This window comes from Anneissia japonica, unplaced genomic scaffold, assembly GCF_011630105.1.
Source record: "Anneissia japonica isolate Jap-2015-1 unplaced genomic scaffold, ASM1163010v1 scaffold287758_len931624_cov196, whole genome shotgun sequence".
Classification (NCBI taxonomy): Eukaryota; Metazoa; Echinodermata; class Crinoidea; order Comatulida; family Comatulidae; genus Anneissia; species Anneissia japonica.
In genome coordinates this window covers 56,459-70,422 of record NW_022722245.1, presented here as the reverse complement: position 1 = coordinate 70,422, position 13,964 = coordinate 56,459, and the positions used below count along the sequence as shown (strand labels likewise).

At 32.3% G+C, this 13,964-nt stretch overlaps 1 protein-coding gene across 1 annotated transcript in view; it reads right to left on the bottom strand.

Annotated features, from left to right (window-relative positions):
* LOC117111783 (transmembrane protein 131-like) overlaps window positions 1-13,964 on the bottom strand; it is an 81,783-nt gene that overhangs the window by 51,564 nt on the left and 16,255 nt on the right. Inside the window, exon 3 of the mRNA XM_033254774.1 lies at window positions 12,952-12,971. Coding sequence (XP_033110665.1) covers window positions 12,952-12,971 — 20 coding nt within the window. The remainder of the gene's footprint in view (window positions 1-12,951; window positions 12,972-13,964) is intronic.

The following is a 13,964-nucleotide window of genomic DNA, read 5'->3' as shown; positions in this document are numbered from 1 at the left end:
TATTTTGATCAGGAAAAGCAGCCTTGTTATTCTTCTTAAACATTATTTGGTCAGTTAAACCATAGCGGTATAAAAATATTTATATACCTTTGTGTTAAACTTACCATGTGTCTTGAATAGATTTGTTTATTTATCAAACTGACTACTTTAGGTACATTATTATTTTGATCAAGAAACACTACAGTTGCCATGATATTCATCTTTCAATCACCATACAACTGTTTAGCTAAAAAAATTAAAATTATATTCTAAATAAGATTTTAATTACTTTGTATAATTATGTCATTTTATTCAATTAAAAAACTGAAAAGGGAATAATGCCAGCATAATCATTGCAATTCATAATTTAGAATATTGTCAAAAAGTACCATAATACTAGATGTTATAATAGATAACACTTTACTATAGATCACTGTGTACTATTATCAAAATATTACCTGCCTAATAATGAGATAATATTCTAAAGATGGCATTAACCAAACTCACTTATCACTATTTATTGTCCACCAATGTCACTACAGCAACAAAGATTTAATTCATTGTAAATGAAAAGATGTGTAGTGAATAAAGCGATGTATTCCTTAATGCAAGGTTATTACATATCTAAAAAAATAAACCACCTACAACAGAAAAAAACCCCTGTGCACTACCATTGTTTGTGCTCAGCTAAATAATATAGATTTTCACAAACAATAATATGATGGTTGATTGGCAAACTGTAAATGGATCAAAGTCAGTCATGCATGACCATTCTGAAATCCTGCAACCATGGCTTCCAGTGTCAAATGCTATTGACAATTGTGCACACAACAATAACGAAGACAACGTGTGCTCATTGATGCTGTCAACATCCCATACAGTAGGCGTTCAGTTCACATTACTTACTACAGAATATTAGGTGACATAAATTGCAATCAAAACAGTACTGTGACATAATGGGTTTGTGACATAATAGGCTTTAAACACCAAATAATTCTAATTCACAAGACCATTTTTTCAAAAAACTAAAAAATAATGTTCAATTTTTTAACACAACAATAACAACCTTATTGGAAACTGAGTCCTGAGATCACTCCAAATTTTCAGGTGTCGAAGGTGATCTCATATTGGAGGGTGAACTATATTTTATGCATATTTTTGTCAAAAATAACAAAATTATTAAATTCACTGTATGGTCTTTGTTAACTTGCAAAGATTTTTTTTTAATCTACTTCTTAAGATGATGTCATGTTCTACTCTTGTTATTATATCTCTAATTGTTTGAATCTAAAAACATAAAACACAGGAGCTTTGGGGGCTCTGGCAGTTTTGCTGCCCTGGGGCCCAGTGACACTCTGAGAAGTTAGGTTTTAAGGTTATGGATGGAGTACTTCAGATAGACCATGAATGACAGGTTAAATTTTAGGGCAAGTAGACAGTCCACATTATTTACTTTATCTAGTAACAGAATATCCTCTCTAAAGTACTTGAGATTATAGTACACTAATTTGAAGTGCTTCCTTGGTTTGGGCTTCCAACATTGAGGTCAGTGGTTTTAAATCTCTTACTGTGCATTTTACTCGGGTCCTTACTGTATGCATGTTTGTAATAAAAAATGTCTGTAAATCATTGAAAACTGATTATGATAATTAGTGACTTATTCATTTAAAGTTCATTTTGTTATTATTATGATGTATTTGTTAATTAATAAAGCAAAGTAAATATTCAAATTTTTGTTATTGATATACAGTTGAATTTAACAATGTGCAGAAAATAATTTTTCCCAAATTTGAGGGGAGTTAAAACTACATTACTGAGGCAGAATAATATTTTATGCTTTATAGCTCAAAACTTACATTATTTCCATCGCATAAGCTTGAATGAATGTTTTCTTTCAGTCCATACTAGCAAATGCAATAATAAATTTCTCTTTCCGTATTTTTTTTTCTAAATGTGATCAATTATAGTAATGAAAGTTTTCAAGGATGAAATGAGCTTGTATGTATATTTAAGATTAGTTTCATAATGGAAGACTTCCTCGGATTTTCTAATCCTGAAAACCTCCAAGTTGACACTTGTACAGAGCATACAATCAAATTATAGATCATTGCATAATAAATTCTGCTAGTTTGGTAAGGAGTTCATTAAAGTATGATGTATTCAGTAAATGACTATATTGTTTTGTTTGCTGAATTCCATAGTTTTTAGTATCAATTCTTTTCATTAGTGGCAAGTGCCAATGGCAAGAGAAATTATGCCCATTTTATGCTACAAGTGCTTACAAACGCTTCAGTTCACAATCATATTCCGATGAATTTACAAATTATTAACGGCTATAACAATTATAGAAAGGTTTGAAATGATTAAAAAGGACTTCCCATTCAAGAAAAACACTCAGCAATGGCCATTCTGTGCATGAATGAGTGTAAGGCTAAAGCAACATAGCCAGAATTCATGAATGGTGAGGTGGAATGCACAGGTTTATGCAGGTTGTACGCAATTAGCATGGTAGATAGATTACTGTAAGATAATACGGACTGTGCTATTTTAATTTCATGTTATTTCTTTCACAAACACATCTCCAATTACAGGATGGAGTAATGTGATAATATATAGTAGCATACTATAAGCATAACCAGTACCGTATGTGTTTCCTTGTCTGTTGAAATGGTCAGACTATGCTCGATGTTTTTATTCACATGTTGAGGGTAGCTATACAGTTAGAAGGTAAACTGATAATGAAGGTCTCTTTTAAATAAATGAAAATGTGATGCTTTATAAACTTTAAAAAAAAGTCATTAGGAAGTGGAGGTTTTACATTCATGATAAAAAAATCTTGTACTGTCACATCACTGAAGTTTGATCAGACATTTAACTGTGTTAGTCTTCCGCTTTGTGAGTTGATTGACATAAAACCTGGTGTTATTTAAACTTGATTTCAATAGGACCCTGAGACTACAGTAGATGGCATAAAGGACTATACAATAAAGACCTTTCCAGACTATCAAATTTTATATACTTCATACATAGATTCTGGGCATCTGATTGGTTAAGAAGCAGGCAATAGAATGTACTAATCCCCTGAAAAATAGTACTTTTTGCCCTGTCGCATATGCAAACTCTACTAGACACACTTAACATCACACTGACGGTAAAGGGGACGGAGACCTCTACGACGAAAGAGAGGCCCTTAACCGCGCCACGGATCAGCGAGTTGTTTGGGGAGGGGGATGGGGAATTTCTGAGTGAATTTGTCTTTATTTTATTTTATTTACATTTTTTTTTTTTTTTGGGTTTGAATGCACCGTCATTTGATGTGCCACTGTTACAAAAGTGCATGTTCAAATAAATTATTATTATTATTATCTAAATATGGCCATGATGACATCATAAAATGATGACCATATAATAGGCACATTATGACTAAGTATAAGGCCATATCTCCAATAGTTTTTTGTCAAATAAAATTTGATAGTCTAAACAAGGCATAAGAAATTCTTAAGCACATAGTATTATTGAATTTTATGATTATTATTAATTATTCTTTACTTATTCTTATTACAGTGGTACTGATCAGCTACATTGTTACACTTATGACCTCTAAAAGATCAGCCTTTATAGATCCTTTCCATCATGCAAAATGGCAAAGTTTAATAAGTAGTAAAATATTGAAATTTAAAAGCCCACAATTTGTATTTAAAAAAAAAAAAATTAAATAAATAAAACATTACTAAGAAAAATTGTAGAAAATTGAGCAATGCATCTAAGGTGGTGTACCATCAGCACACATCAAGCAGCCTAATTATGTACAATTTAGGAATTCTTTCCAAATGACCTTATGTCAATTCTCCAAACAAGGGAACAAAAGAAGTGAGAACAAGAATGAATAAACAAAGGCTCATAAATTGTAATCTGAAAAAAATCTGCCAATTTTCCACATCTTTGTGCTGAAACCTTGGAAATTTTTAGTTAATAAGGTTACCTTTGAAGGACTGACTACAAATACAATAGTAACTGCCAAGTTTAGTAACATCTATGCTGTGATATCGACAGTTAAAATTATGAGAAGGCTTTCTGTTAACAAATTTGAACATATTTTTTAGCTTTTTTCCATCCTCTAATCGATTCCTATTTATCCTGATTACAGGAAAATTTCATTGACACATTTTTTTTCAATTTAAAATTATTGATATTAGTACTAAATTAATTTCATTAAATTGATATGAAAATTCATCATCATTCTCACTCTAGATAAGTACTGTAGGCCAACCACCAGGTAGGCGCTTAGAGGCTTTGTAAAGGCATTAAGAGCTATATGAGAACGACATATTATTATTATTATTATTATTATTATTATTATTAATTATTATTATTATTATTATTATTATTAATTATTATTATTATTATTTTATTCTTTTAAAAAGATACAGTGCTTCATCAAACTTTATCAATATAAATTTTTAATATCAACTTATCCGTTTCCAAACATTTATTGTTTTACCTGTAAATCCATAAACCTCTTTATACTGTTTAATGTATTTGCAACTTGATTGAATGTCAAATTATCTAACAGATTTTTCATACTAAAGTACAGTAGTTACCATATTATTATGATATAAAACTATTAATGTAACTTGATGGAATATGTCAACTTCAGACCAACTTTCCAAAATTAACCAAAATAAGAAATCTTATACAATGCATAAATTATCAATTATAGGATGACTAACACATCAAATGATTAAAAACTAACATACACACACACACAATTAACTAACACAATTAATTAACTACACACAATTTAAAAGAAAGCTGAAGATATTCTACTTTCAGCAATGTTATGGTTATTAATTAATTAACTAATTAATTAAACTAGTCATGTAAAGTGCCACTGATTACGATATACAAATGTGCACTATATAAATGTTAATATGTTAATACTTATTCTGATTATGACACCTTTCTTAACATATACTCCACATAGTTTATTGATACAATACATTTGAGAACACCTTTCTCAACATGTGACTATATTAATTACACTAGCCTAGTTCATGTTGAAGTTAAGCCACTTATCTAAATCTTGAAATATGATACGATTTTTTTTTTTTCAGTTTCCACTACATAGCCTAGCTATCCTCTGCCATTGATATAGGCGACCAGGTAGTACGAACCAACCGACCGTGCAGCAGCGTGGTCTACTGTAATAGTAGACTACTAGGCCCTAGCTAAATTTACCTTTGATAAAAACCAAATTATTTAAATCACTAGCATTCTCCCATTTAACAAAATATTGTTTTATTTCTCAATAAAACGTCTACTTTATGGACCATTCTGTCATGTTTTTTTGCAGTTTTTAGATCGCTGAATTGTGTTGTTCACATGCACTTTGCAAAAATCTAGCTTCACGGTGTCAAATAAGTTGTTTTTATTTCGTCAACTGGCGTTGGTGGTAGTTCATTAAAATGAATTAATAGAGACTATTACAGTATAGCAGATGCATTACAAGTGGCTGCTATTTCAAGTACTGTACCATACAGTATAGTAGGCCCTACCTGTTGTTTTGCTCTACAGCATAGCAAATGTAATTATCAATAAAATTGATGCTTTTATATTGTTTTGACATGCACTTCAGTTTGTGAACTATTTTCTGAACACGACACATTTTCGTCGTCCCGATGGCCTTTGCTGAGGGTTGCGGAGACCTCCAAAACCATGCCCGCCAATTTGTTAATTTTTTTCCGAAGAGTGATGATGCTGGTGTGCAAAACACTTGCTTCGATTGGGAAGACGTCAGATCGTCCAAAGTTTCATAGTGCGTGACAGGAACAAGCTCGGTGTATTGACGATGAAGATTTAATTAATAATAATAATAATTCTTTATTTGTCCTCGTATATGTATGCCTACACACTGGGAAATTCGGGCTGGGTCCCCGGGGACCCGCGGCTGCCATAGCTCGGCGCCAACTACCCCACTTACTCTACAACATCAAACGGATACAGACTGATGGTCCTTAACTCGCCTAACTCTCCTGAGAGGGTTATTCGAGGAGCTGAGCGTTTTGTTATTAAGACCCGAATTCAATACTCGATGCAGAGCCGGGTATTGAACCCAGGCCCTGGCGTGCAAGAGGCAGGAACCATACCAATTAGCCAAATGCTCTGATTTATTCAAACAAAAAAAAATGATTTATTCAAACAAACAAAAAACCCCTAATGTTTTACTTTAGAGATAAATATAAATAAATCTAACAATTTTTAATTTCATTTTCTACAAATTTCCTCCATATATTAAAATAGTAACATGACTGAAGCTATGTATTTTTGTAATCTACACTGACGAATCTATCGACGTCCCAATCCGAATTAAATTTTAGGCTACTGAAAAGAATCACCCGCAGAAATAGGCTTTGAGTTTTGTCTGTTGGAAAGTGAAAGAATTAACGTTCATTTTATTTAACATTTACTGGCGTGTCATTTTAATCTATTTATTATAATCTCCATGGCATGACAGTTCGTTTCACGGCATCTGGTAGGCCTATGCTTATTATTTCTTATTATGAATGTGTACATAAACTGATCGTCTGGTTTTAGAAGTTGATTTTTGTGTTTGGACCGAATAATACGTTTGGAATTCGGATTTTTGGAATACATGTATTATCTTAAGTAGTATAATAACTATGTTTTAAACAAGGAAATCGCCGAAAAAATATCGTTTTAGTGTTCTCTTTAACGTGGGAACGATAGTTTCAGCATGTCATGAGCAGGCAATACCAGACTGCTTCAAAACTGTCCATGCATGTCCATAGGCATGCCCAGAACGATTTATTTATCTGGAATTTTCCACATGAACTTGACAGTGTCTGTAAATCTGTGGAGCACATGAGGTGAAAATGGGGTCACTTAGCGAGGCAATATCTCCGCAGCTCAAGATGGTACAGTACAGACACAAATTACCGCTTCGTATCTGCGCGTAATCTCTCGTAATCTGCTCGTAGGTACGTTTTGAACATAGCTACGGACCACTACGAAGGTCATTGTTATTTTAATTAGCTTTGCAATGATCGTAGGCTGGATCGTCGGGCTGATAAACAATGCGTAAACAATATTGAAATATAGTTTACCAGCTTTCAACACGTGAGCAATGTTGCAATTTACTAATAAACAATGTTAGGACTTATCCTACCTTATTATTAGATCGATCATGTTTTAAAACTGTTTAGTTCGCTAGCTAGGTAACCTAGTGGGTATTCAGTATGTTCGAATTTCGATGTCATGGCCTACGTACGGCCTACATTTTCCCCTATAGAGGAGGAGACAGTAATTATACTGGTAAACATTCCAATTCGGAGAATTTTGATCTGATGTTATTGTTCTGGTAGCAGGAATTTTCTTCTTTTAATTAATAATACTGACAAATCATGTACAAATTATTACGATTTCTACAGATCATGTTGTTTATTGTTTACCGTAATTTGAAGCAGAATCTGCAAAGTAATCCAATACTAAATGGAAGTATAGAAATCACTACCTTTCAGGTAAAATTGCAATATTTCGTGGCGGTACTGTAGTTACTAAAGAAGAGCCTGGGCCTAACCTAGACGAAGATTACATTTGTTTACAGTATATAAAAATTTGGCGAACGATGCAAATTTTTTCTTGGCCAAACGGTATCTCAATTCGTCGTTGGCAAATTTGCGAATGGCTAGCGTAAGCATAGCCTTACCTGTATAGTACTCCTACTGTATACAGTAACCTTTTTACACAAGCTCTCTGTACTGCAAAACCTAAAAATAAATTCTTGCAAACATACTTATCACTACTGCTTCCTGTTCAACATAACCTATAGTAATCAATAGTGTTAACATATCTTAAAAGAGTACTTTTGAGCAAAGTTCAAAATAGAAGAGAATATCGAATCTAGTCAGAAAAAAAAAATACCTATAATGAAGTGGAATGCACTGTACAAGTCTATAAATTTCGTTCTTCTAATTTTCCTTTTGTTTTGTGTTTTTTTTTTAAACACTTGAGGTATCAGTTTTTTGTCATTCAATCATTCTTTTATAATATATAATATTGTTAACTTTATTAAACATAATAATTTAACTTGTAATCATTTCAATCACTGAATGATTTAATTAATTTATTTCCAACTCTTAAACAGACAATATTGAGACTAATTTCGAATATTTGGCGAATATTTAGCATTAAGAGCAAGATCTGTTCATAGCTTCCTCCTAACAGGGTAGCCAAAGGGGTAAAAGATAATTGTCATTAAAGATTTACTGAACTGTATAATTTACCAATTAATTATGCTAGCTGTTTTATAAAGTCTATAGCTGAAGTCGGAAGTAACAGAATGACTTTTGTGTTGTAATAAATGCGGAAATAATTTTTCTTGCTTTTTGTAAAGACATTGAGCGTACACTGGCTTTGAAGAATGAGGGAAAATTTTGGTTCAGTGCATTAATCAATGGAAGAATACAACAATGTGGTAGTAATAGATTGTTATGCCATTGATACAAAACAACAAAAGGAAAAACCCCCAAACATTTACAGTCACATTCTCAAAATGACTGACTGATCAACACTTGGATGCATTCTGCTTCAGTGTACTGTAATATAACTGTACAGTAAGATTATCAAAAAATAAATTACTGTAAATAAGTATGTTTTTCAAACAGTAATTGATAAAAAGTTAATGAGCACCACCATATACTTGTGTACAAGGCGTATAAGATGACCCTTGAGTTTGAGGTATCTGTGGACTATTTTTGTCAGAATTTATACTTTGTTGCTGCTTCTTTATGGTCCTAATACTGCATCTAGCTGGCTAAAAAAGGAGACAAATGTAGAGCTAATCTTCAAAATAATACTATTTTATGGGCTTTGAAATGTTCATCAAAATGCTATTTCCCAGTATTTAAAATTACGTTCATTCATACTAATATTTAGTAGCTTAATTGCAGTAGTAAATGTAGTAGTCGCATGTTACGGATGATCCACACATAAGACAAACAAGATTTCAAAAATCTAATATTTATACGTTGCACGTATAAGAAGACCCCCCCCCCCGCCGTTTTTTTATGGCCTCATCTTATACTGTACGAGTATGTATTATAGTAATACTAGCACCTTTCTTACCTTAGTAACACCTGAAGAAGCTGGTTTGTGTCTCAATAAGTAACTTAAATACCAGTATCCAATGTTTCTGGCTTTTCCTAAAATTTTACACTATAATAGAATTTCATAAAAACTAATCCATAAAAAAAAGGTTTCATGGTAATGGTAAGACACTTATAAAGCGCATACTACATGGTCTCTACGCGCTATGTATTGCTACAAAAAAGAAAACCCAAAAACCTAAATCAATCCTAAAATCTAACAAGCAACCTAAAAAACCACCAGAAACAGGCTTCTGCAGAGGAGACAACATCACCATTTATTGTTTTCTGAAATTCATGTACAGTGGCATATCTGAGGAGAGTGGGGGTGTGTGCACATGCCCCTCCAAAAATTACTCGTACCCCCTATTAAAAAAACACAAAAGGATAAAAATCACCTTATTTTCCGAATTAGCGCCCCGCAACTGATCATCGAGCCCCCAATTCACCTTCACGCCCGTCCCCCCCTCCATCAGCACCCCCATTTCAGGACTTCTAGATATGCCACTGTCCATGTACCGTGTACGTACTGTACTATCTCGAAAAGAAGCTTTTGTTACCTTGAAAAGAAGCCCATGGGCTTCTTTTAGAGGTTAATTTTGCAAACTAGAGAGGGGCTTCAATTCGAGATGGGCTTCATCTCGAGATTAAGCCCACTGGACTTCAATTCAAGGTTTTACGTTAACTCACAGATGCTCAAATAATGGTGACATCTAGACTAGCCTATCCTAGTAACAACTAAATGGAAGAAGAAAATAAAAACAAAAATGAAAAATTAAAATGTTTGAAAAAGGTAAGGTAGGTTTAAAGTCTCTATTTAAACATGGAGATAGAAGGCTTAGTGAAATTTTATATTCTCATTTGATGTTTTAATAGATCATTCAAAGGCTAGGCCATAGCTACTACTCTCATTATCCTGCAAATTTTCAAAATACAGAACAAGGCAATTTGTCATATTTGGACTGTCAATAATTTTGCAAGCAAGGTCAAGTTGACTTCCAATGCTTTTGTCGCACAACAGAAGCAGGGGTTAGAGGCTAATGCAGGAAATTCATATTTTCATGGATAAGGTGATGACGAGACATGCAAAATTTTCTAGTTTTTATCGATTGTGATATTTTTTTCTTTTTTAAAATTAAATTTACATGATTTTCATATGTTAAATTGTCTATAAACTTTTTCGGACCCATTTTTGAATTAAAGTTGCTATTAAGTATTATCTTCAGCTTTCTTGTACATTATTTTCAAACTCTCATGGAAAAAATTAGTAAACTATCTTTGGTATGCATAAATACCCTACTTTGCAGACTATGCACTGCTGTAGAATGTAGAAAAAAATCCTAATGAACCCTACACAAAATAATCAAACATTCAGTGTATCACATTGCAGCAGCACAAACATGTTGTGTTCATAATTCATAACCTTTGTCCTTGCCAAAGCTAATGTGAAGGAAATGGATTTAATGAAATGTACATTAATATTTTTACATTACAATTATTTACAACAATCTTGGCTTATGATTCTATGCAGCCAGGCCTACTAAAATCACCCAACCATACCAAAAAGAATCCATTGCAATTCCCTTCCATATAGTACCCAAAAACTTTACAATCCTTTTCTGTAGGATCTTTGTAAAAAAAACTAACCAATCACAAAATCGTCAGCAAATTGACCATTCTTATAGACCGCACCATTGGAATTAGATACTGTAATTCCTGAGTTAGAATTTAAATGGTTATCCCATATATTAACAATGACTTTGAATATAGAATTGTACAACTTATGTTATAAACAATTTGCCCTCCAGTTCAAGACAACCTTAAGAACCTGAAAACATGGGTTGGTCTCTTGGTCTCGGTCTTTCTTAAAGGGTTAGCATTGTGTTAAAAGATTGAAGATTGTTAATTGGTTCTTTGAAAAAGTAGTCTCAAACTGGAGGGGTCTCAAAGTTAGGCCCATAAAAAAAAATATTAGTTTATCACCCCCTCCCTCATCACTTTTGGGGAAATTCTGATTTTTTTTCTTTTTTTAAGCAACGTATATTTTTATTACAAACGGTCGTTTTTCTATCTTTTTTGACAGATTTTGAAAGATGAAGATTTCTTACAAATATGTTTAGTGGTACAACAAAAACATACTTTTAAAATATAAATTTGATATTTTATTCTTACGACTTTTTATATGTGTCCCTAACACCCAGTTTCTAATTTATAATACACAAAAGAATGAAAATAGAATTGTGATACAAAAACTCTTGGCATCCTAAACCTATTGTAGAACAACATCAAGACAAAAAAACCCATTGTCCACCCCACTTTACAATGTTATCTTTGGGGACTGTCTCTTATACACATCTACATATTTTTTAAATATAAATTTATTCCATTCTTATGATATTTTATGTGTCCCTAACCATTGATTTAATTGTGAACATCGGTAAAATGGGGGGGGGGCAGGGTTAGAACAAAAAAAACAAAACAAAAAAAATCTTCCTCCCTCACTCATCAGTTTTTATTGTTTGATAGGGTGATAAACTAATATTTTTTATGGGGCCTTAGAGGGGTCATGAATTGAACGATGAGCTATCAAACAGGAAGTTAGAGTTGTGGAACTCTGTAAAGCGACATTTTTATTTATTTTATTATATTTTAACCTTTCTCTATTCAGGATAGAACCATTCTGTGACTAGCACTGCTTTCCAAGGAAGACCTGGTACAAAAACAGAAAATATACAAAAATAAAATTCAAAAGTAAATAAAAAGTAAATCTAAAACAATGATGTGCCTAAATCTGCATTGAATCTAGTTGTTTCCTCATCTGATGCTGGACTATGCAGACAACCTCAATCACTGATGCCTTCAATGATTTCAAATCTCCGGATGACAACAAGGACAGGATAGTGACACGACCAATTGGAGATACCTGTACTCACAAATCTTTATTTAGCCATGACATGCATTCTAACAATATCAGGAACCAAAATTAGAAATGATACAACAAATCAAAAAATAGAATGATTACAGTATGCCTACTTTTACAGGTAAAATATCAATACCATAGGCAGATTGACTCTGTTGAATGTGTGACATATGTGTTATTGAGGGGTGATTGGTAATGCTAGCGATGAATACAAATAGTATGCCATGGCATTAATAACAAGAGGCCATGAAAAATCAATAATCCACTGGCCTTGAGCTTTCAATTGTATCATCAACCAAAATAGATACAATAAACCATGTCAAGGGTAAAATGAATACACTATGCTAAAATGTACCTGCATGTATGTAGTATCCAATTATACAGTAGACGCACTTAAGCGCCAATCAAACTGATAACCTCAACAAAATCTCCATAGAGATGAAAAACATTTAATATTTTGATTCACATTAAAGATAGGATACATATTCAATGATAACAATCTTAGACAAACTACAGTTGACATTGATAACATTAGGCTTAATGATAATGATGCAGTATATTAATTAATCTTTTGATTGTTGCCATCATTATCTATTGTTTTTATCAAAACTTAAAATTTAGTGTACAAAACAGAAATTTTACAGCGATTTATTCTAGATTCACAAAGCAAGTGATGCATCTATGGAGCAATGACGATGATGATATTTTATGATGATGATTAATATAATAGTATTAAAAATTAAGATAGAATATGATTGTAATGACAATGATCAAAATATTGCAGTGACGATTCAGTTTTTATAAAAACATTGGATGATGAAAATGTACACAGTATAAATTAATGTTTATTCATTTAATTATAAAAATTGAACAAAGGAGTCCACTTACCTAGAGTGCTTTAAATCATCCTAGAAGAGAAAAAAAAATTAATTAAAATTTCAAAATTATTACATTTAGGCAAATAATTAATGAATAACTATATCATACAATTAAATTCTTTAGTTAATAAACATACATTATTTTATTAATGTATTGAATTTTAAACAGGCAATGACAAAATCAAGTAAGGAGTGAACATAAACAATAGAGAATTTTTTTCCTGAATGACAGAGTGAATGATGCAAATAAGTTTGAACAATTTGAAAAATCTGGATGGAAAGCAAGGCCCATTCTCTGTGATAGTATCTCTGGCCAATCTATATTAAATGGTCAAAAAATTTAGCCATACATATTATTCTCACATGGTTTATGATATGAATAACTCATTACTGTACTGAGTCTAAATAGCACTTCTATCGATCTTGTTTAATGGTCCACCTCACATGTTGCAAGTCGGCTTGACTACAAGTTTTGCTTGAAAACAGCTTAGCTAACTTGTTAACTGTGCATACCATAATTGTGTGGATAATATTGTTTGCCTTATGATGAGGCTCATGAGGAACAGCCAAGCTGATAGCAGTTGACTGACCAATTAAAAACATGTTCTGACTAGTGTGTAGGCTAACATTAACGCAATGTGCTAATCATTAAGCCTTGATGAGAACTTATAATAATTAATGATAATTGAGAAGAGGAGTAATTTCTCATTGTGCGGATGTCAAATTCACAATAGTTGAAATTACTATTATTATATTGCTATGCTAAGCAAGTCAAGTTATTTACTGTAGCAGAGCAGAACGTGCTTGTGTGCAGTGGGCTTTAAAATTGTAAAACTTGGTTTCATTATTGTTTTCAAATTTGGCTGGCTACCTAAATGACAGATGACTTAATACTACACCGATGACTAATAATAATATATATCAATGACTGACACAGTAATTTACGCAAGTTTATTTTGATATGGAGAAACCCCTCTAATAACAGAATACTAAGAAGTGTTTATTAAAGGGGAAAAAAAATCT